The sequence below is a fragment of the Solenopsis invicta genome, chromosome 3 (genome assembly GCF_016802725.1).
Source record: "Solenopsis invicta isolate M01_SB chromosome 3, UNIL_Sinv_3.0, whole genome shotgun sequence".
Taxonomy (NCBI): domain Eukaryota; kingdom Metazoa; phylum Arthropoda; class Insecta; order Hymenoptera; family Formicidae; genus Solenopsis; species Solenopsis invicta.
The window spans coordinates 32623130-32648615 of NC_052666.1; the positions used below are offsets into that span (position 1 = coordinate 32623130).

Here is a 25486-nt window from a genome sequence, read left to right on the forward strand (position 1 = left end):
ATGTATCGCGTAAAACTGATCGCACTGATATCAGTCCCTTTAGGCAAACTATGCGATTATCAGATAACGACCGTATATTACTGGAAAAAACATTAAATCAATATTCCTCAGATAATTTCCATAGATTAAATAGATAAAAAGAAGCAAACTGTAAAGATTTAATTTTTTAGTATTATAAAAAGGAATATGACTATAATGACGATAATGTATCTCGAGAACTGTTTTGTTAATATCGTGATTATACGAAATGTATCATGTCGCTGCAATATAACGCACCGTTGCTAACAAGGGTTTATCGCAAAACAATAACATATAATCGACCTCATATAGCACGGGTTATTGACTCTTTGGTTGACGTTCCAGCGACTAACCGATGTGTAACAAAGCGCACAACATGCGTGAAATAATCATTCAATTAAATCAATAAACGTATTTAACAAGATTTTCAACTCCAGTTATGAAATAATAATGCAATGCGGTAAAATCGCCGTAATTTATCTTAAATGCTTATTAACGTGCCACAGCGAATAAATTTAATTTACAACCATGTTACCGTCAGGCAGTTACCTCGTTGTAGGAATCGCGTGCGCGCGAGATTGGCTAGATCTAGATCTCTAATTTAAGATTCTAATCGTCTCAGAATAATCTGAGACTTTGCAGTAAAATAACCGTTTAACAAACATAATGCTTTTAACCGAAATATCAGTCTTCCTTTATGCGGGTTGCAAATTCTATTAATTATAATATCAACGCAACAATGAGAAATCTTAATATATTCAAGCAAAATTAATAATTTATGTTTTAGCTGTGGCATGCAAAATAGTTTTTACAAAACAATGAACGCGTTCTGACATATTGCTCCATATTTGCATCAACTGTGAAGATGTCATAAATGAATAATGAGAAAAGATTTAATCGCTATTCATTAAAAAGAATTAATCTCGCTTTTGTATGTCTAGCAAATTTCGTAATCTTTGCTAGACATACATACACATATGCCTATGTATGATTGGCATTGTGACATTTGGAGTCAAACGAAAAGGAGGGTAAATCCTTGATTACACACAGCATCCCTTTACGACCGTAAAACTCTCGTTTCCCACAATGGATTTTTTTTCGGTCCGAGTTTTCTCTCAGGTAAATCGTTCACAAATGGACTTATCTAGTTTACGCAAACTCGAAAATGACCCACCAACCTGTCAGTCCTCTTCATCCTCGTTCGTCACCACTCGCATCATCGTCGCGGTCGACGCTCAAGTACACGACGACGAGGACGGCGTGGTGCGGCGCGGCGCGGCGCGGCGCGGCGACGTTACGATCGATCGATCCTGCACGGTAACCGGCGAGCAGGCGAGATCGCGCGCGACAATTTCCACATACACACTGGTCCCCGCACAGTCTCGGAGAGGTGACTGGGAGATTCTGTGGACCGACGGTTCTGGTTCACGACTGGTTCTTCTCCTTCTCCTTCGGCCTCTGGCCCCTTCCATCGGTCGGCACACACCGTTCGCGGCAAGAGACGCGGAAAAAGAGACGCGGGTAAATGGACGGCTGTGCCAGCGCTGGAAGGATGAGAAAGATTCAAGAGAGAAGGAAGAGAGGCGGATGAGGCGGATGAGGCGGATGAGGATGCTGCCGTGGCTCTTCTCGACAGGTTGCCCCCTCCCCCCCGCCCTTCCGTGTATCTCAGGATCTGAGGAAAAGAGACGAGACGGGGTGGAAACTCTCGGACCCACTGCTTGCCGTAGGGGATCGGTACGGTCAGGGTCGGATTTTCATTTTGTTCTTTGCTATTCTTTCTTGTTCAACAAATCTATCTACTCTTTATGTAGATATCTGTTATTAATTTCATTTTCAAATAATATTTATTAATTAAAATTTGAAAACATTTTTAATATTTTCCAATTTTTATTTGAGCAATTTTTCATTTTTATCACAATATTTTTTATTGTAATATTAATGAAATAACCAAAACGTTTTATTGTAGAAACACATTTAATATGACAACCTCGTTATTATTTTACTTGTACATATATCTTTGTGAAATGTAAAATTAATGGACAGTCTTTTATTTATAATTTCGTTTAATTTTACGAAAATATTAAAAATGATCAATACGAGAGAGCTGAAGAAATAATGCTGAAAAAGAACGTAAAATGTAATAATTAACAAACTTAAGGAGCAAGCAACATACGAGTAAATCGGTTTAGAATTGTAAATATGATATACAAAATTAATTTTAAGGATTAATCACAGCTCAAACATACATTTGAATCATTCAATACACACGTCTTATATCCTTTTAAAAGTGATCCGAAGCGAAAAGAACGTAGCAAGGAAGGGATAGGTGATGCCAAAAAAAAGAAGCATTCTCCTGGCGAAGCATTCTCGGCCCTGAATAGGGCCCTTCAGAACTTTACACCCCACTACCTGGTACCGACGTGACCCGACCGAGAAGTCCGAGAAGGTTCTTACCTTTGTCCCAGGTAGAAAACCGATAGCTCTGAAAGGCTGCGTTTTAGAATAAAATCTTTTTTGCAAAAGTCGCTGAAATTTTACGCGAAATTGCGATGAAACTTGTCATAATTTTATTTTATCAGAAAAATGCTTCTTTTTATTTAGCAAAATAACAATATTCTTGGATAACTAGATATTAAATACGAGCTTAATTAAATAATATCCTGGAATATTTGCGATGACGTAAAACTAATCGTTAGGCAGTAGCCTAATGATGATTTGTATCTCGTCAAGTGCCAAAGTCAACAAAGTCTAATAAAGCAACTGCACGGCGGTGGCAATGACCTGATCGTATAAGAGCGTAAATTCAGCAACTCGATCGGCACCAGCTGGTGCATAAGCAATAAATGAATTTCATCCTTATATCTCGAGTTACTACTTAATGCTATCTTTATCTACGTTGTACTTGTAAGACACTCGAATTAAATTAACATTTGGAGCTAAATTTGAATTATTTTTACGAGTTAATCATAAAATATTTATAAACCGATTAAAAGACAATATTAAATTTATAGTCAATATGTAGACAAGATTTTAATATAATATTAAAATATCAAGTTTAATTATTTTGTTAATAAAATTATTTTCTCTCTCTCTTTCTCTCTCTGTTTAAATAATTAAATTTTCTATACGCAGTATATATATTTTTGTTTTCTTCTCATTTGCGTGCGGTAAGTCGATTAGGTCCAGCTGGAGCACTCCACGCAGCCTTACAAATAGATCTTGCTCTCGTACCTCACGGTGATGCTATCTTTGTCCGTTGAATCGCTGTTCCGTATTTAAAGAGCACGGGTCAAGTACCCGTACTAAACATTCAGACATCATATCCGCGTAGGATGACATCAAGTTACGTATAACTATCTCTTGCTTAATTTTTCATAAACTATTCGCAAAAGTATTTGCAAATCAAAATTGTGACGTGTATATATTCGTATTATTATTTTGATAATAGAATATTAGTACTTTAACTCATATGAAACAGTCATCAGTTTTAATAAATGCATCCCGCACTTTTGGCTTCGATATATGCAGCATGCCTCAATCCACAATCAGTGAATGAAAAAAAATCAGGAATTCCCAGTGGGTGGACCAGTTCCCCGTTCCCAAAGATCTTTGCATGACCGTCCGTCGTGTCCTTTCACGGACGAACGTATCACTCCTTCTTACGAAGAGCGGTGCGCGTTGCACCGTCATTCTTTTTTTCGTCAATCTTCCCTTTTCGGCCATTACTTTCACTTTTACACGTTGCCGTGGAACTATTCCTTAAACAGACATACAGCTTTACATTTCCGAAACATTAAGTGTTAATAACTTGGAAATAAGATGTATAGTTGTTACAGTGCATAATATTAATAATCTTTATATAATCATTATATAATATTTTCAATTTTGTTACATTTGTTGAATCAAAAAATTGGTAGAAAACTAGAAATAATGTGTAAATAAGAACGTAAAATGGTATGTAGCAAATAGAGGACTTAATGATAGAGTACACGACGAGGTATGATTGAAATCATTTTATTTCCAAAGCTTTTATGCACATGTAACTATCAACAATACTGTTCCAGGATATGATCGTAAAAGAGATTAGTTTTTCTCTCTTTGCACGCCAACGCGTTACGTTTCAGGATCGTAGTTGTTCTCTCCTCTTTCTATCATTTTTGTCGCAATAATAAAGTAGTCAAGAATTAAATAGTTATTTGTCGTACATTATATAGAGAATATATCTATAGTTCGTTACACACGTAGTTTCTTCTTCTGTAATCAAACGGCGAACCGCGTGAAAATCGCTCGTACAATAAATCGTCGTAATACTGCTCGAATTATCTCGAGTAAATCGAGAGTGCGATCGTACTCTAGACAGAAACGCACGTTATTAACGCCCACAAACGTTCTTGACGAAAGAAGCCTAAAGATACGTTGCAGTGACGTTTATACAAGATTAGTTCGAGTTGCTTTAGTGAGAAAAATCACTGCGCATCTCGTTTTCTAGCTTATATTATGGTCGACTATGTTGGCAATATAAGATTACTTCGAATTACTCATCGAAATCGGATATCAGGAATTATCTTTCTATAACATCTGAATATCCTTCCCGTCTCTTAAATATTACAATTTTACATTGAGACTTTTGAATAGTGAACGAGACCGCGCGTATAGTGTTACGTGACACGTGAATCTTCTTACGTAATACGCAATTAAGGGAATTCCCATTCCGAGGAATATATAATGTTTGAAAAGCACTTCCTCTTTTCCCACATCCGTATAACTTCTAATTATTTTCTTCTATGCGTACGATACTCGCTTTAGATTTTGTGATGAAGAATACCAGAAACTTACATTCGCTTTGTTCTACTCTAGGAAAATTGAAACTACATTCATCTCGCGATTTACGTGGACGAACGAACATCGTAGGTAAAAATATTACTCTTTCAAATATACGGAAAGATCGTGTTTCCCGAGACTTATATTTTATATAATTTATGTATCGGAGAAAATTAAAATCTAGAAAAAATTCTGCGCGCGTAAATCGAGAGATTCATACATCTGGAAAAATGTATTACTTTCTAAACTTGGTAAAGTAATTAAAAAATCGCCTAGAAAATTTATAAAAGTGTAATACAATAAATACTCAAGTGCGTATACACGGCAACGAGTGGCACGGACTTCTTGACTGCTCGTGAGAGAAATTGATCGTCGACGATGGTCGAGGAGACACGGAAAGATGTTTATTGTACAAGCTTTTTCAATGGGGACCGACTAGCTTTGATAGTAGTGATTACGGGAAGGAGTTACATGATTTATAAACATGTTAAATACCTGAGAAGAACGTGATCACGAGCGCTAGCGAGTCAAATCGTGCGCTACCTTATTATACTCGTATTCGTTCGTATATCTTTTTCTTACAATGACCCGACTGCCACTATGTCTAATAACACTGTCTAAAAACACTGATTTTACACCATCAACCAAATTTATCAAATAAATTTATAAATTTTTTGTCGCTGAAAACGAATTTACAGATGAAATTGTTCTATCGCGTCACATTTTCTAGCTATTTAAACTCAGATGTACTAAAAAAATACCATTTTTGACATTTTTAAGTCCAATTTTTTCAAAAATGTGATAAAGCAATTTCACGCGTGAATTCATTTTCAGCGGCAAAAAATCTATAAAAATTACCTGATATGATGACGGTTCGCGGTTTTAAAAAATTGAAATTTATCGGAGAGTATAGTCTATATAAAAATCGAAAATCTATGCGAAAAGCTACACCGATAATGGGGCAAAAACGTACACGTATAAAAAAGTAAAAGTTTAAATGGACACATCAAACACACACTCTCTTTCTCTCTACGAATTATATAATATCCAAATTGATATTCCACGTGGTCACTTAGCATCTCAGAAATATCGCCTAAATATTCTATATACGAGAATCGTATACGACGAGGATCGCTCCACTTATTCAAAACTGCAATCTTTGCATTAAATGGCGATAGCAGTTTATTTGAATGTTTAGCGAAAAATTTACATAACGGGAAATTTAGTAAGAATTTTACTACTTACTTTATTTTTATTTACATAATAAATTATTTAATTAGAGTTTCATTAAAGCAATTGTGCGTAATCTTAAAAGTACAGAATAATTATTTTTGTAGATTTTATAATTTCTTTAAGTATATATTTTTTTTCAACAGTTTAGTAGAACTGCTTTTTTTATAAAGCAAATGTCGTTTGATCTTAAAAGACGACTGTTGCTAGTGTATATTTTCTAAATTTTTCTCCTAAACGAAAAAACCATTTTGTGTTGCGAAGTATAATTGATATCAGAACAACTCATTTTTTTGTTACACCATATAAAAAATTGTATTACAAATGGAAAATGAAATGTGACGATGGTTGAGATAATGAAATCAAATTGTGATGGCTCTTTTCACTTTCTTGTTAATCTTTCCATCTTGATCATGTGATCCGTCAACATCAATCGCATTACGCAAACATTAATGAGATTTATATAATTTATCTAATAATTAAAACATATTTTATAGCATATTTTTGTTGATTAACATTCGATTTTTAAGATCCTTTAGAATATTATGTGTTCTTGGTCTATAATCTTTTCATCCATTTACGTAACTTCGACCATGATGAGTAAATGGAGTAATAAAAGTTTGCATATTTCAGTCGGAGGCAACGACCTAAAGTATCTCGAAAATAATGTATGCCAGTATAACAGCTTTCCAGCCTTGAAAAAAATTTTTAGTTCAATTTTAAATTAAATAAATTAACTTTTGTTAAATAGAAATTTTATTCAAGATTTTCACTGTTTATAACTTTTATAATTTTACTTATACTTAAAATAAAAATTACATTAAATCTGAGATTACAGACTTTGATTAAAAAAAGAATGAGATGCGACTATTTATGATGAGAAATTAAATGTTACTACTGAGATGCGTAATTTTTTGAATTCTTTAAAGAGCACCATGAAGAAATTCATTTATAACATGATTATATCATTAGAATTTTTATGAAAAAATTATTTCAATGGCACGTAATGTGTTTTGATATTACAAATATTATACTTTTAATTTGTAATGAGCGATGTTAATAAAATTTTTATACATCAATAATAGATAATAAAATTACAAAATCACATACAATTTGGAATATTCATGGAATAATATATGTCGCATTAATTATCGAATAATTATGAATAATACAACACATAGACAATCGGAATATTGCATTATAATATTTACAATGATATGTGATAATAAGCGACAGTACGTATAATGTATGTAAATTTTGTACGAGCCTCCTCCAATATATTTTTTATTCTTACACGAAAGCTTTTCTACCTACTAGCACATGCGTATGAAAAGAAAAAAAAATAAATAGATGAATGTGGATGTAAGGTAAACGGACAAATAAAAAATCTATTTACAAATAAATATAAAACATATATTTAAATTAAATGCCACAAAATATCTTGCTTTGCTTTAAACCTGAAGTTAGAGTGTTCCTTTTGTTTTAGTTCCTCCACGTGAAATTATAGTGCTAAAAAAAATAAATCAACTATCCATCGGTAACGTGCACACGTTTCAACAAATAATAAAGCAATATATATATATATATATATATATATATATATATATATGTATGTATGTATATATATGATAATACCGATACTTGGGAAATTAAGTGAATTATATGTACTATTTGAGAAAAAAATCTAAAAAAATTTGCTAAGTCACCGGCAATTTAATTCGCCAAATGAGTCTTTCCGATCTCTCAACAATATATTCAGTCTTCATCAATTTTATCAATCCACCGCACCACAGTTTCACGCAGATTCGTTAGAATTAATTAAAATACTAGTAGTTTCGTGCCGCGCGCGTTAACGAAATAAGGGGGAAAAAATACAATTGTCGCTCTCATTTTCCTTCTTTTAGAACTAGTTTTTCTTAGGTATGTAACGAAACGGTTTCGGTCACCCGCGAATATTTTTCGCCTTTATAAAAAAATAAGTAAATGAAAAGAAATCCATAGGAATCTATTTTGAATTCAGAATTAAATAAAAATTTTTATTGTTTTGTTCACATCTACTGTTAATATATGTAAATATATATAGAAAATATTTTCAACATATCTTAACTCTGATTACAGTCGTTGAAATAAATATTATATGTGAAAAAAGGTTCAATATTTTAATAAAATCCAAACTAATTGTTGATTTGAATTTTGTAAAATAAATTTCTATGAATCTCTTTCAATTTTCTTTTTGTTACATAGTTTAAAGAGATGCAGCACCGATATATTTTCTATACTTAATCGATGATCGCAAGAGCATAAGAGCTTTTGGAAACGAGTACGCTTTTTTAATGACACGTCTTACAGTTATTGAAATTATTATTATTGCTGCTAAATCGATCGTGGATCGTATATTATTGCTCTATGGGAGCTTGAACAATAATGTGGAAAATCCGTGGCTCCTCCAATCGTTGAACCACTGTTATACAAAAGAGCAAGTTCTTTAACGCCATTCGTTATCGGAGTCGCATCGTTTCTCGAGATCGCTCGCAATCCGTCAATACGATCGTTCCGCGCCGAGCAATGAACACTAACTGTGGTACATACAGGTGGCTTACAGGAAAACAGGAAACCGTATCGTTTCGCGTATGGACGTAGCATTTCGCGATATTTCGTTGATTCATGTTATTTCGCATTCGGCTAACTACCGTAGCTGCCGTTTCTCGTCTCATGTCGATATCGAGCGATCAGTCGGAGCTCAGGATTAAAGAATCGCATTCAGTACTGAATGTCGCCGCGCAATTTTTGTCGTTTCTGTGATTAGGCGGATCATATCTAACATTAAATGCGCGAAATTACGTAGGTGAGACGCCCCTGAAGCAATTAGAGTTTCAAGTTACTTGCTTGCGAGTTTCAGCGGATTCCTTCTTTCCCCGCTGCAATATTCGCACAGATGCATATACATCGTGTGTAATGTTCTTATGCAACTATGCGATTAATTGATATCCGTAGGTACGTGGGTAATTATCTGCTTACACGATTTATGTACAAGTTATCACGATTTCAGGTAGCCAAGAGGATCAGTGGCGACGATGTGAAGCATCGTTTTATACTGCGCGGTAACGATATTCAGCGCCCGTTTACATTCGACATACATAATACATACACACGCACACGCACACGCACACCCTCACACACACATATATATATATATTCCATATTCCTCTACCTTTCGCCGTTTTTCAAATAATTATCGCAAATTGGCCTAATTTTATCATCTTTCAATTTTTTACTACGTTCACCAATAAAGAAATTCGTTTATTAACGCGAGCAACAACTAAGCGGAACAACGCAGATTGTCTCCGCAGAATTAGTAATATTTTTCTCCTGACAAGGCGAAATCGATGGGAGATTGCGCAAGATGCGCCGTTTGTTATCAGGAAAAGAATAGAACGTGCTACGCTCTTGCCGCCGAACACATAGACACATCTACAATTATCCTATTGATCATTAATAGTTAAATATCACAATCTATGATAAGAAGTCCGCGTATATGCGTCTTGCCGCATCGCTAGCTACCCGCGCGTTCTTCACCCGTCGGAAAATTGCAGTGCGCAGAGATGCAAATCAACGAGTACGTACAAAAATAAATAATCGTCTTGGGTGAATACAGCGGGGTCGTGTAGCTCACTAATCTGTCTGTCTGTTTGGGTCCGCATACAAACCTACGTAGTAGTACGCTTACGATTTATTCGGAGCGATCGATCAATCGTTATGTAAACGAAGCGCTAAAAATAAAGCAGGCCTGAGTCGTAGAAAAGAAATTTTTGAAAATTTTATCTATATAATATACATTACTACGTTTATACCAAACGTTACGAGTACGCGTCATAAATCAATAATTACATAGTAATTAAACAGTAACACAGCTACACTCTAGTGCTTAATCATACAAATATATATACATGTATATAAAATTTTGTTCGTTTCATAGTCCTATAGGAATAAGGAAGAATAAGAACCTAGTACTTTATCAGCGCTTAATATAATAATCGATCGTGCCATACAGTCGTTTTCGCGTAGATTTACGCGGACTTTTACTGGTAAGAGATGAATACAAATTTGCTATTATTGAAAGGGCCAATAGATGAAGTAAATTTATTATGTCGAAAGAGTTGCATTTAAAAATAAATTATTATTTTTGACGTCTATCGTGTACGTTGTCGATTCAAGGCCGATAGAAATATTAAATTTAAATTTTTATACACTGGCCTCTTCAATTTATATATCGAAACGCAATTCACTCGAAAGAGATTATATTCGATTTATCCCTGTTATATATTGTATTTACATTATATAAACTGGTTTCGTCTCGCCGTGAAATTCAATATAAATATAGAATGAAACCAAGTTGAAAAATAAATCACTCGAAACTGTAATTTCTATTACATCCTTATGGCAAAAACGTAAAAAAAAAGCGGATATAACATTAAATAATGGCGCTTTGTATTTTCAAAGTGTACATATATGCAAAAGGGATAAGAGATCGTGATTGATAAAAAAAATATATGTATATGTATATATATGTATGTACAATATATGTACAATCGAGATTGTATAATTGTACGTACAATCTTAATATCATGGAGAAATGAGGTTTTTTTCCTGTGTAAAGACTATGTGTTTATAGAGGATACTAAATGCCTCTTTATGTACAATATGGAACAGATATAATCTGCGATCTATTTACAAAATTTATGCACAATTCAATAAAAAATGCATATTCTGTACTGTCAAAATAATTGTGTATAACTTCAGCGTTTAGTAAAATTCTATGTGCAATTATTAATTTTTTAATTAAAGCTCTTAGAACTTGGTATTAATTTATAAGGAAGCAATACGTACAAATTAAATTTCAATTGTAAAAATTATAAAGGATACTTCATTAACCATGATATTTTGTATACAAAAAAACATTTAAAATTTTTAAAAAGCCTAGCATTTTCGATTAAACTTTTATATTAAATATACTTCATAACATCGCGATTAAACAATTTCAATTTCGACTATGATTATGAAATCACACATTGAGATGTTTTAAACATGCATCATCGTTACGCTTTTAGCAAAAAGATCTAATGAAAGATTTTACAATTAAATCGCAACGTAGTTTGATTTATAACAGAAATATTCCTGATGCAAAGCGTAAATTCTTACCTTGAAAAGCACTTCGAAATCACCTAATAAAAAATTCGTCTCCGTAGTCACTAAGAGAGAAACGTGACACGCGTTGTTAAGAAAACAGGACTGAAGGAATGTTTTGCAGCATCACGAACTGTATAATAAGTCACTTAATGGTACACCGTGAGGATTATATGCAGAAATTTTATGATATCGCAATGTTGTAATGCATTCATTCATTCACTCGCTGTTATCGAGACGTGTTCTCAATCAATCTCGTATCTCTTTATCTTGATCTTGTCGTATCTTTATTCTATATTATGAATCCAGCGAATAAACGTAAGTGGGACGTCAACCCGTTGCTTCTTTTTAAAAAGTTCCACAAATTCAGGTACACGTCCAAGTACACGATCATCATGGCCGTCGATTGAGAATTCTTCCTCGATGTTCCACGGCAATCAGTATTCTCGTGATGCGTGTCTGAAAGCTTCGTACTGCACGATGTTACGAAAGCTCGCGCGTTGAAGGCGCTTGACGGGCTGAGAATCGTCTAGGATTCAATTTGTGATATATTCGCGATTGATCTCTCTCTCTCTCTCTCTCTCTCTTTTGCGCGAAGTAATCACATGGTGATGATGGCGGAAACAAGAGCCTTCCCCCCTCGACGGGCTGTGGATGAAACATCGACTGTGATGGCGATGACTAGGAAGATTACGTGGGCGACGATGAAGAAAAAGGGGATCTCATGAAGATAAGGAGGTAGACAAACGACGCCCGCGGCACACAGTCCTCAGCCCGGAGTGGGTGGGGTCTTGTGTCAGTGAATATTAAAGTTGTATTGTTTACGGCTGGACGAAATGCGGAGCCATCGGCTAACCGCCAACGGCTCCGGATGGCAATTCGACCAGGAGATGTCGCCGAAGTGAGGATACGGCGACGACGTGGTTGTCGCTTCAACTTGAATCGACGCAGACGTCGGAAAACTGTCCTGCGACGATTGGCACAAGAGTTGCTCTTGTTGCGACTTGTGCCTTTTCTGCTGTCGCGACGCCGAGGTCGCATGGTTCAGTCTCTTGCCGTTGATTTGACTGGCATGCTGTTGCTCCAGCTGCTCCACTGGTTCGAACAGGTTCAGGCTCGGCATAGAAGCTTGCATCTGCTGATAGCTTCTGACCGAGATAGGTGACTGTGACGAATGACTATTTGGCCGCGACTGTATTTGCATCACTAGCTGAGACTTGGTATCTTTGGTGGTGTAAACGGGCGAGTACATGGACATGGTCTCAGCATCGATATCTATCGGAGTCTCGCCTTCGAGCGCGGTGGCAACCACCGTAGGTGGTTGTACGCAAGTGGCTGGCAGTGGTGCCGGTACGACTGGCATCGTGGGTGTCGTGGTAGTGCTTGGTATCAAAGTGGCTACTCCCGACGATTCCTCGCTATTGGCACCCGCTATTGGTAATGGGGACAGTGACGGTAGCATCACGGATATTGGTGCCATCATTGAACTTGATTGTTGTTGCGATGAGCCGCTGCTGCTGTTACTATTGCTGCTGCCAGCGACCGTAGAATTAGCCACCAGTGTGGACTCCAGATTTCGCAACTCCTCCGAATTGACAAAGTCCTCCTCGAGTTTGGTCTAAAAGAAAGAAACATTGGCAACATGTAGAATAAGAATCATAGGTCTCGTAAAAGGAGGTGGCGTTTAAGTGCCTAAAAGAAACCATGCCTTACAGGTTTAGTGGAGCCATGCGGGGCCAGACACCGATAAAGCAAATCAACAGCCTGCAATAACAAAAACAGAAAACAAGTATCAACCGACACCCTTTGCGTTTGCTTTACGCGTGCTTGTCGTTGTGTCTTGACGCTGACTTGACTGGGTCGATCGATCCATGTTTGTCAGCAAAATCGCATAATTCTATATTTCTTTTTTCTTTCTACTTTGGTTTGTATCGAGAGAAATTTATCAAAACTGATAACATTTATTTTTTTCTAAGTATTTAAGAAAAATTGTGCTTATAGCACAAAATTGAAGATATGAAATAATACATATTTAATATATACATATGTCTACATACTTCTAAAATGATTTTAGTGCTCTATATTATTTATTAGAAATAAATTTTATAATAAAAACACTTAACAAAAATATACCTACTTAGATCAATTTTGTTCTTAATAAATATTAAAAATAACTATAAAACATAATATTAAATTGTACAACATATATTTAAGAATGATATATTAATACGAAATATATATTGGATTTGGTATTTATTTCTGTGAAAGGTATGTAGAAAATTGCGAAATTCTTTTGGTATTACTAGATTCTGAACGTGCCTGGATTTCCAATTTTCTGAGAACCACTAGAATTTCTAGGATTTCTAGAATTTCTTAAAACAGTCATTTAAACTTGACTAGATCAAATGAAACAAATTTATCTTTTCATTTTTAGAAAGAAGCATTTCTACATCACCTTTTATGAGTTAGCTTTCCAATATTTAACACTATAACAGTATGCAGAAATGAAAGTTTTTTTTTAAAGCATAATAAAAAAAATAAGAAAGAGGAGCAACATCATGCACAATATCTCATACTTGTTGAAACGTACACAATAATTTCGACAGAAAGTAAGAAAGCCACATATTTATTTTCCGCATTTTTCTCAGCTGCATCAAAAATAATGTGTATTATATATATGTATATACACAAAAGAACAGTACTCGTACAACTTTATTTCAACTACACACAATCAAACTGAAACTTTCATTTCACCATTGCACCAGCAATCTTGCCGTCTTAGCACAGATTGCTCGCGCAAAAGAGCCTAATCATAATAGTAACTATAGCGTGGCAAATGAAGAAGATTCACACCGAGGACAATATAGAAATAGGAGAATTAGAGGGAGGAAAGGAGGAAAAGGAAATATATGTATGATGTGAGAAATGTTGGATAGAAAAAAAAAAAAAAGTAAACGTTTGCTTACCTTTGGCAGTGGATACGTGTCCGGTAGCGATAGTACGGGCGGTGAGCTCGGCGTTTCCGAGTCGGCAATGGATACTGGAGTACTGGAGGCAAGGGGATTATTTAGGTTGGATACGGCGGCAGCGGCGGTAACGGCTGAAGACACCGTGACGGTACCACACACCGTCACCTTCGTCGTCTGCCGGCTACCGCCGCTATTCGGCTGCTCCTTCGCGGCACGATGTTCCGCGAGGAGCTTGTCGAAGGTCTTGCTGCGACCGCCGACCGTTCGGCGCAGCGAAACAGTGTGCGCTTTGCATGTGAGCGACCTGGTGCAGGGCTTGCCGGTCTCCTCGTTCCATACGCCACAGTGCCGGTCGGGATCGTACTCGCGATCTTTGAGCAACGAGCGATCCGTTTTGAGCCTCTTCCGACGAGGTTGGTTGCTGCTACTGCTACTGCTACTGGGACCAGGGCTTTTGCTCGGACTGCCTCCACTGTTCGTCGACGTATGGATGATATTCGAAGAACCGGCCACGTTAGGAGAGGTAGTTTGCACCGTGATCGACTCGAGAGGAGATCGAGGTGACGAGGAGATCGGCAACGAGCCACCTACAGACAAGTTCGTCTGATCCGCAGTACGCTTAACGGTCGTGTGATTCAGCTTGGCACCGCCAACAATGGGAATCGAAGAAGTTACTGAAGAAGGAGTTGGCGGTTGGGTATTCCTCTTCAGTTTGGAAACTTTGCAGAAAGGAGTTTTTACGGACGGTTTTGCGATCGGGGTCGCGGGTGGTGGAAAATTTGCCATGCCGGAAGGATGGCGACACTCTGTGGCAAAATAGAAGATGTGTTTACAAGTTTAATACCTGCAATACACGCATATAAATCGCTAATGAGTTTAAATATTTTCATCGTTTCACTGAATGAATCTCATTGTTGGCAATCAAATCATTGTGTGTACATACATATTTTTATAATGTAACACAAATATTTTTTCACATTAAACTTTGAAAACTCTAACATATAACATATTCAATCAAATTTTAAAATATATAAATTGATAAGTATATTTATTAAGTATCTATACTTAATAAACAAATGAAACTTTTACATTGTGAATTACATGTTGCTATTAAGTTCTCAAAATATAATATTTTAGATAATTAAGCTGATAAAATAAAAATCAAGTTATTTAATGCTTATCTCTGCATTTTATAAACAATTAAAATCGATGACTATCTTATACTTTACAGCCATTATAAATCCATACTTTTTTTTATACTGACATTATTATCATTATCAAACTTAAAGCAATTTGATTATCCTGTATCAGGATAATCAAATAACGTAATAATCAAAACTAACGTAATAATCCATAAAATATGAATATATACCCATATGTTGAATAAGAGCTTGTGGTTTCACTATGGCATCGCATATTTCGCACACTACTCCATAGAAATCATCCCTTTCTGGACAAAAGCCATACAAATCAATATCTGAAAAGTATTTCAATAAATCAATACTATGGCAAATGTGTATGAGAGAGAGAGAGAGAGAGAGAGAGAGAGAGAGAGAAAGAGATAGAAACAAAAGAGTATAACAATTTATATATTATTATTTTAATATATATTATAAAAATTAAAGTAATTACCATCTGAAGAAAGTCGTGTGACTGAGCTTGAATGTTGTACTTCTGTTTCTTCATCACCTGAAACACAGAGTTCATAGCAATATCAATTATTAAACAATGTACAACTTATCCCAATAGTTATAAGAGAGAGAGAGAGAGAGAGAGAAAGAGAGATTTTTTTTACTTTATATGCTATTCAAAACAAATACAAAATATTTGTAATCATGTCCACATATTATATTTATTAATAATGATATATCAAAGATCAGTTAGATATTTTTAGTATCACATATATTTAAAATATTTATATTAAAAAATTTATTATAGATCTACATCTCAAACATCTATTATTAAAAAATTGAAGATAAAACCATTTACTAATTAATAAAAATAAAATTTTGTGAAATGCAACTTTTAAATGTAAATATGAAATAAAGAACACACAGAACTTTATGGATAAGTAAATTTTATTCCTTTTATTTACATCTAGCATACATGCATAACAGCTGTAGTACAAAATAGACAAGAGCAAATATACGAAAGAAAAACGTTGCGCGCGAGTATCGCTTTCTCTTTCAATAACAATGTCTCGTATCGGAGATAGCACAAAGCGTGGCTATCGTTTTATTTTCAGCCGATGATCGGCAGCGTATCGCTCGCTCAAATTACATAATTATCAGTCCTGAAAATCATTCGCGAAGCCTCACGTTGGCGACGGGGGCGCAACGAGGAGCACGTGAGAAGAAATCACGCAACGTGCCATCGTTTCCCGTGCCGATGCCATCGCGTTGATAGATCGTGCACAACACCCCCTTCGACATTGCTCCCCGCGATCGCTCGCTCGTACGACTCGCACGTGCGCGCGCGCTCGTGCATCGCGCTACCGTCAGCCGGACAAAGGAGCGTCGAAGTGAGGTTAGGGTACGCGCGCTTACGACGCCCGTCGCCGTGTCTCGGTCGCGGCGGCGGGCGTCGTCGCCAGTCGCGTTGGACAGATTGAGCGCACTTACTCAGCGGCTTGTCCCGTCCGATTCTTTCGATCCAGCTGGACCAGGGCTGGCCGTGAAAGAATGTTGGGCTGTCACTTCCCGACATTGCCAATGGCGCTCGCGTTCCGAGTGAAACACGGCGCGGTCCTCGCGTGTATATAGCGTGGCGAGATTGTTTTTCGGGGGCCGGGCCGCGTGGACTGTCAGGTGCGGCGCGGTAGTGTACTCCACGCTATATCTACTCTCCCTCACCCCCGCGATCTTCGTCGCACCCGTCGCCGTCGCGCGCGCGTGTGTGTGCGTGTGTGTGTGTCGCGCCGCGGCCAGACGCATTTGCCTTCTCCTCCACTTCTCCTTCCTCCTTCACCGCGCCACCACCTCTCGCTCTTGTCCACGATTCCTTCCCTTCCTCCCTGCCCACCCGCCGCCGATTCCACCAAGTACGCGTAGCACGCGCGACGAAATGTTCTCGAACGTGAATCTCGACTGATATAACGCGCTGCCGATGCCGTTCGGTGCAGTTTCGCGACGCGTCGTCGCTCGTCGCGCGACCGAGATGCTGGCTAGTGGCTGGTTCCGTCGTCCTCGCGTTTCCGCGTGGCTCCTCGAGTCCACCGAGTACGCACACACGCACACGCTCATTCTCTCTCTCTCTCTCTCTTTCTCTCTTTCTCTCTCCGTCTCTCTTTCTCTCGCGTCCCGCACGCGCCAGCGCGCACGGCGACCCTGCGATTCCGCGAGACGGCATTGGCCGACGATGCTCTGACGTCACGAGTCGTCGTGAGCACACCAACGTGCGCACAACACCAGCCAATCGCGACGAGTCGAGTCGCGTACGAAGTTGCGCGTACCTCATTGGCGTGCCGACCGTCCGACACGGCAGGTGGAACGCGCGCGACGCGCCTTGCTCCGTTTCGCTGTCATTCACGCGTACATCGCTTCATTGATAAACTTCTATTCAATGCTAACCGCACGAACGCCGCTCTCTCGCTCAACTTTTATCTTTATAAAGCGAATGACAATGTCGTAAATAACGCTTGTAGAATGCTAGACTTTTAAATCCTGCATTTAAAAAAGGTATCGAAATTTACAGTTCTCTTCTACAAGTCTTCTTCTATGAAAAGTTATTAGAGACTTTTATCGCATTGTGCGTAAAAAGCGCCTATGATCCTACGATGACTTAATGAAAATTTTGTACAGATTGCATGCAGTATGTAAAAGTATTGACGCATCGTAAATTTTTTAATTCATTTCGGCTTTTCCAATAACGTTTTCAAATAGACGTTTGCAATTATTTTCTACAAATATTACAATTTATTTTGTAAATTGAGTTACATAATATCGTCATTTGTCTTCTCGTATAAAAATTCGATTATTAATGCTATTGTAAAAACAAGTCATGCGAATTCGCAGTATTCGCACAAATATAATATGACATTCATATTCGATCGTATTCGAATTCTCTATCCTCGAGAAACCGAATCTATATGATAATCCTGATTCACGTACTCTCTAAATTCTTTGAATTTCACTCTAAAGAATGAAAAAATTCAGCGAGTCTTGAAAAAGTAATAGCTGAGTTTTCACTTTTTATAAAAGTGAGATTCCACCGCAAAAAAATTAAAGAGTGTATTACTTGACAGAGACGGCTTTGACTAGGAATAACCGCTGTCGTCAACGGCCATAAATATCGAGGATCGCACCCTTATCCCATTGCTAAAAGCAAATGCTTAAATTTACAGTCTTGTCGTTCGTCCAGTTTAGAATTTGTCCGATGTCTTAACCCGCGAAGAATGATCTCGTGCTCGGTTGCGTCTGAACTGGCTGGGCGGTGTTGTTTACGTCACCACGATGGGCTTGGATCGCCTGCCAGTTGATGTACCAGAAAGGTTGTTTTTCTCTCGGCCAAGTCTTGATCCTGTTCACCAGGTCAACATCGCCGTGAGCATCGACTGGTAAATCGGCTGGATTTATGGTCGGTGCATCAATTCGGTTTCCAACCGTTAACGTCCCTTGAGATCCCTGACCCATTGGATTTCCTTGAACCCCTTGAGAGGTTGGAATTCCCTGAGCTCCTTGGTAGTTTGGCATTCCTTGAGCTCCTTGGTAACCTGGAATTCCTTGAGCCCCTTGGTAGTTTGGCATTCCTTGAGCTCCTTGGTAGCTTGGAATTCCTTGAGCCCCTTGGTAGGTTGGAATTCCCTGAGCTCCTTGGTAGCCTGGAATCCCTTGAGCCCCTTGGTAGATTGGAATTCCTTGAGTCCCTTGGTAGATTGGAATTCCTTGAGTCCCTTGGTTAGTTGGACATTGACATACGAGAATTCCTTCAGTCCCTTGACGCACTGGAATGTCTTGAGCTCCTTGGCCTGTTGGAATTCCTTGAAAACCCACAGGGATTCCTTGAGCTCCTTGGTTCACTGGAACTCCTTGAGTCCCTTGGTTCATTGGAATTCCTTGAGTCCCTTGATTCACTGGAATTCCTTGAGCTCCTTGAGTTGTTTGACCTGCTTGTTCTGCCGCTATTCGCTCGTCGATATATTGAGGCAGAACTTGGAGCTGAGTACGATTACTGCTACCAGCATGAAATGGCCGTTGCGACTGCACCATGTAGAATATGGCTCCAAAGAGTATAATGTATTTAATCTGTGTGTGTAATAAAGAATAATCTCAATTTAGATGACTGAAAAATGATATATTGTCAAAGAATTATTACAAGTATTTTATTATTTATATAAAATATTCTACATTAAATTTGTAAAAGTTATATAAAATAATCAATACAAATATGAAATAAAATAAACACAAAATTGTTAAATAATATCTCTTTTTAAATAGAATTAATAATAAATATTAACATAATATTTTTCTTTAAGAAACAAATAAATTTCTGCTTTTTTCTCCCTTTTCGTGTAAATATTTGTTTATAAAAATATAAACTTAAAATTATTTAAAATTATAGAGATAATTGGAAATTATATAATATACGAGATCTGTTTACCATGATGATATATCGAATATCTGGCGTGAACTCAATAAACACAAGAAGATTTCACCAATGTTATCCAACGGGACTGGAAGATTTAATGATCGTGCGATTCACCGTTCGAAACTGAAGCTGTTGTGGTAAGAATTCCTTCTATATAAATCGGCTTTACCGTGATCCCCACTACGAAGCCGATGAACGAGTCATGCGTCTGTGGGAAACTTGACTGCAACTTCCCCCGATCGACGGATTTGCAATATCTTGTTGGATGCAAAAGTCTTCCCGAAGTGATACGTGTACAAATAGTCGTCGGATAAGAAAGTATTCCTCGAAAGCGCGAGTCAAGTTTCGCGAAGAAAATCAACTCTCAATTTATCGCGACGATAAAATTATGTCGTCAGTCGCCTTTTCAATCTTGTGTCATCTCAGTTCACTCTCGCGTTTAAATTCTACAATCAGTGAATCCTCCTAAATTGAAAGTCACACAAGACTTACAATTAGTGATCATATGCTGAATATTATTCAAAACGTAGAAAAAATATGTGAAATATTTATACTATTGATTAATTAATATGTAAACTTCAAAATTTTTAGTATATTTTAATAAAAGTATCAATATTTTTTCCTCTAAGAGCAAATACAAATAATAGATATTACCAACATTTAAATGTAATTTTTAATTGTAAATACATAAAAATATATAAGTTAATTATTAAAATATTAACTTTATATACATATACATATGTATATATGTATACATATAAAGTTAAACAAATGTTATATCAAATTTGCTTTCCTTAAAAGTGATAAACATTTGTACAGAACATGGCAATTAAGCATAATTGACAATTCAGAAATTCTATAATGATTTTATTTTAACCTATTGTACTTGTAGTTTATGTATTACGGAAAATTTTTGAATTAGATAGGAAATCAACTAATGTTCACTAGTGTTCAAGACTAGTGTCAATAAATGCAGGATGTGGTCAAATTATCATAAATTTCTTAGTCATTCCACTTTGCGATTTATATCGCTCTAAGATACATTAAGACATATTATGAAAGAAAATTAGACAAAAATTCTGCATTTACTTTATCGCATTTATCATTTTTTTTATTAAGAAAACCTCTACACATACGTACGAGGAAAGAAACGAGGAAACTTTTTTGTTCTTCCAATTGTACATTAAACTTTTCTAAACTGTCAAGAAAAAAATAAAAGTCGTAATATTTTGAAATTTAAATTTGCAACCTTCCAATTTGATTCATTTCTGTGGAATTATTTCTGAATAACACAAAATTTAAAATTTCAATTTCATTTTTTCTATTAATTTTTTTTCTATTAATTTTTAATTAATTAATAATAATCAAGAGTGAATAACGGATGAACTCATTTCTTAGGCATTTAAAAAATTATGACAATCTTAGAATGACTGTGTCCAATTTTTTGAACAGTGACTGTGAAATCGCAAGGTCAGCAACTCCAACGAATTCCATGCTTTTCCAGCTTTGCCAGCACATTATATCTACGGCCATATTCATCATGGTTTTCATTGCGGTTTTAACAAAATGTTATATGTATAGTTGAGGCATTTAATTAAGCCATTAAATCTACTCATTCGTCATCGCGAATCCGTAGATATTGTTTATGAGAAAAGAGATACGAATTGTTTATTTGTATGAACTTCTCATGGAAATGGTGATAATATAATCCACGATTTCAGTGGTATTATTTAGCGTAAAATATCAATTTAAAATATAATATCTTAAACAGTGTCATAATCTTATGCAGATCTTTGGAAAACATCGAGTTTTTAAATGCTAGCATATTTTCAGTATTCTTGAAACACGCCATCTTCATTAATATTTTTTTGAAAGATAAGGAACGTAGGAAAAAAACGGATTGCAAATATTATTGCACGGTCGGCAGTTCATGGCAACGTAATCTTTATCATACGCGTAAAATAAAATGAATGTATGAAAGATAAAAAGTATCTTATTATTTTACGGCGTATCTATTAAATTCCTACACGTCACTTTAACTAAAGATTTTCGATTACTATGAGGAAATGGCAGGAAATGGGTAATACTATAACAATTTCAAGAATTACATATTTCTTATCATAAATGATACGCAGAATGTACAATATTGATTTCGATCAACAACATATTATTTTTTCCAAGCTTATGTGCAGCGTTTATCCATATAAAAACATCTTGCATGTCGCAATTAAGTTTATTTATAATTTCTATCTATTGATAACTCGCGTGAGCTACGGTAATTACGATACAACGATGCAAACAATTAATGATCACACACAGCGACTGGAACGATAGAATACATTTTCCTCTGGACATTTTCTTAGAACTCGTTTTTCCGTTCTTTCCGACTCTTATCTTCAGATTTTTGTCTCAACATGATTTTCTCAGGGTTAAGCTGTGATTTTTTTATCAAGTTTAAAAACGAGGAATTTTTGTTTCTTTTGTCGGTGATGGAGTGTGCACTCTTATTTCCAGTGAAAAGGTCATCATGTGCGCCAAATAGGGTTAGTCGGAATTCCGGTTTTGCCGTTGGCATATTGGATGGAAATACCAGATCAGTAATCTTCTTGAATATATGCACGGACGATATCTTGATTAATATCTTAAGTAGCGTGGACGGGAGACATTTAATTTCATCAACACGTCTAATATTAAGTCACGGAATTAAAATTATGGAAGTAACTAAGTAAGATTTTTAATTCATTGAGACATGCGATCGTATTTTAAACCAAGTATAAATACGCCTATAAAATATTTATATTTATTGTAGAATAATCTCATGAGAATAGAAAATTGACATTGTAATTGTGTTCGAAGGAAGTGTATCTTCAGTCATATCTTGAGTCATTCGAAATGTCAACGAAATTTTCCTTGAAATGATTAGATGAGATATAGTATATGATGTCTCTTTGTGAATTATTTACACACATTGCGTTCGTGCTTTTGCATCTAATTGAGAGCGCTTTTACGATTTTCCATTCTCACAAATCGCGGTCGCGCGAAACAGAAGTACAGTTGGAGGAAAATATTTACGGCCGTGATGGAATCAGATTGTGCGGATTAAAGGCCGTTGCTGCTGCGGGCTTATGGAAACGGTGCCGTACCGGGTTTTTCCCAACCAGCTTTTATACCGTCAGACGTGATAAATTTCATCGCGAGTTGCCAGCGAAAAGTCATGGTTTCCGTTAAAAATGATAAAGCTCTTTTGCAGCACGACTTTCATGAACATTTGTTGTCATCGAAATCGTATGTGTAAATGGCAAAACTTCTCGATCACGATGAGAGAATTGGCGTGAGCTTTTAAGATTATTTTCTATGATTAATATAAGTAGCGAAGGAGTGTCAAGATAGCTTTAGTTACATCGCTTAATATGATATTTTTAGAAATGCGGTTTTATTAATTTTTTTACAAATCTCTTGATCAATACTTTAGATAAATGTTTTAATGAAAATATTCATTCTTCTCATATCCATATTACGTAATCCGTATTACATTAATATGTTAAATTTGTTATTATATCGGTGTGGAAGTAAAAGTAAACCTCGACACGCCTAAAACTTGCCACGTGCGTTTATAACGTAAGCAGTTGCCGTATAAAGTTCGAAATCGGCTACGTCATTGGAATAACTGCGCGTCAGATGCAAAATTGCCCATCTGCGTGAATAAAAAAACGATGATCTTTGATATGCAGATCATTGTAAAGTAAATAACGATGTATTCCCGCATATCGAATATCGGTGATCACTAAACATTTTAATGCTCTTAGAATAAAAACAATAATTACGAATAATGCAAATATTATATTTATGTTATATTTATATTTTATTTTTGTTATTGTTATAAATAATATATTTTATGTAAAAACATATAAAACAATTATGAAAGTAGATTACATAATTACAAAATTTTTCAAAGACAAATATCAATAATATAGCTACGAGTCAAATAATAAAATAGTGAAACAATAATTGGATTAAAGAATCTCTCTCTTGGATAAATTATTGCTAGTCATGTTCATCATTGTATCGATACGAAATGAAACTTGAAGTCACATAAAGATTTTATTGTAAAAATATATTAATCACTCACAATTATATACATCTTTCTCTTGTCACGAACAAAAATTACGACGCAGAATCATCGATGAGGAAACGTGTTTAAAACCAGTTTAAGCCTTCAATGCCTTTAGCACAGTAAAATATTTTAATCTGTTGCCCACAACAATAGTGATTCATTTTTATTTTAAGATTGAATTTATTGCGAGGGTATATATGTAAACGCAAGTAATTATAATTTGAATAATTGTTTTTTTTTAATTGAATTCACTTTTCCAAAAAAATTTCTCTTTTATGATTAGAATTTTATTTACATATTTTGAGAAACTTACTATTTTCTGAAAAAAATTATAATTAAAATTATAAAAGATTTGATAAAATATACACGCCGTTTTTCAATAAATACATAAGAATAGGAAGGTATTATAAACACAGTAGATCGATTTCCTGATGGCAGGATGGTACAGCGAAACTAGTCGTGACAATGTTACGTAAGAATCATTATTCCAAAGTCTGCATTTATTAAGCTTAGTCTTAAGTAATATATTACATTACTTCAATTATGACTGTTCAATTAAAATAATTAATTTAATTAGTAGAATATCTTAAATGCATCATGTATCACAAAGTGACAGTCACAGTGTACATACTATACGTATCACATAAAATGGGTGTTAAAAAGAACATGATTACCAATTGAGAAGAACATACATGCTGCTTCATAAGTTTCAGAGTTATACTACCAGATGGACGTATTAGTTCTATTTGAAAGTCAGCATAACAATATTGTTACCGATACAAAAAAATTATTACAACTTTGGAAGGTAATCTTAATGCCATTTAAAAATCACATACACACACACACACACACACATGCATAAATTATAATAATATAAATAATTTAAAATAAAATTATACGATTAATTATGTTTGATTTACATTTTTGTAATAAAATATAGTAGTACCAAATGAGCAAAGTTAAATGACAGGTAGACCAAAATGAAAAAGTTTATTTCGACGATCTTTAAACTAAAGAGCTTAAGCGGCACAAGTTAGCACAAGTTAACTTATATGTCACATCTTATCGGTCATCTTACCTACTTTAATATCACAAACGAGATCATTGTCTTATCCACGTGTTAATGGCAAAATTATGTCACTTGATCCGCGAGAATTCCGCTTCCACGCTCGAGTATCAGCAACAAGATATTCCACAAATTATTATCTTCTTGAAATTTTGCAACAACGGAAATTCTTTCATTTGCGATACTTGGACGAATGTATGAATTAGTTTTATCGTTAACATTTTTGCAAATAATTTGTCGAATGCACTTTTAATTTAAGAACTTGTGAAGGAGAAGATGCGTTGCATCCAGAACTATGTTAGCACACATCAGGATTGCTATATCAACGTTTGCTTTGGCTAAATCTTCCATAGTGCGCGCATGTCGAGCGCACTTGGTCGCTTATGAAATCATTACAATGACCTTGGGTCAATAAACGCACTCCGTTGTATCGGCCGTTCAAATATTTATACCTCAATTATGATGACTGTACTGAATCTTACGACACATTTGTTA

General features: G+C 35.7%; 3 protein-coding genes across 4 annotated transcripts in view; all 3 read right to left on the reverse strand.

Moving 5' to 3' along the window:
- The window catches only part of LOC105204657 (KN motif and ankyrin repeat domain-containing protein 2), a 37974-nt gene extending 36564 nt beyond the window's left edge, over positions 1 to 1410 (reverse strand). The window contains exon 1 of the mRNA XM_011173820.3: positions 1197 to 1410. The gene's annotated coding sequence lies outside the window, so the exon portion shown is untranslated. The remainder of the gene's footprint in view (positions 1 to 1196) is intronic.
- A 5059-nt stretch (positions 1411 to 6469) lies between these two features.
- Positions 6470 to 17842, reverse strand: LOC105204659 (mucin-17). Of its 2 annotated transcripts, XM_011173825.3 has the most exons (6): positions 16847 to 17842; positions 15858 to 15914; positions 15598 to 15702; positions 14223 to 15031; positions 12970 to 13020; positions 7464 to 12874 (listed from the first exon to the last, which is right to left on the reverse strand). In XM_011173825.3, the coding sequence occupies exons 1-6, from the start codon at positions 16929 to 16931 to the stop codon at positions 12053 to 12055; spliced, it is 1929 nt and encodes a 642-aa protein (XP_011172127.1). In that variant the 5' UTR covers positions 16932 to 17842; the 3' UTR covers positions 7464 to 12052. The 2 variants fall into 2 exon arrangements, with proteins under 2 accessions (XP_011172128.1, XP_011172127.1); XM_011173826.3 differs by lacking the exon at positions 12970 to 13020 and having other exon boundaries at positions 6470 to 12874.
- A 274-nt stretch (positions 17843 to 18116) lies between these two features.
- LOC105204660 (collagen alpha-1(IV) chain) lies at positions 18117 to 20242 on the reverse strand. Its single transcript, XM_011173827.3, has 2 exons — positions 19824 to 20242; positions 18117 to 19468 (listed from the first exon to the last, which is right to left on the reverse strand). The coding sequence occupies exons 1-2, from the start codon at positions 19824 to 19826 to the stop codon at positions 18605 to 18607; spliced, it is 867 nt and encodes a 288-aa protein (XP_011172129.1). The 5' UTR covers positions 19827 to 20242; the 3' UTR covers positions 18117 to 18604.
- Between the last annotated feature and the right edge of the window lie 5244 nt (positions 20243 to 25486).

Coding starts and splice junctions, on each gene's coding strand:
- LOC105204659 (XM_011173825.3), bottom strand. CDS start 16,931: ATGTCGGGAAGTGACAGCCCAACATTCTTTCACGGCCAGCCCTGGTCC. Junction 15,703..15,857: donor CACACGACTTTCTTCAGATG/GTAATTACTTTA, acceptor AATACTTTTCAG/ATATTGATTTGTATGGCTTT. Junction 13,021..14,222: donor ACACGTATCCACTGCCAAAG/GTAAGCAAACGT, acceptor TTGTTATTGCAG/GCTGTTGATTTGCTTTATCG.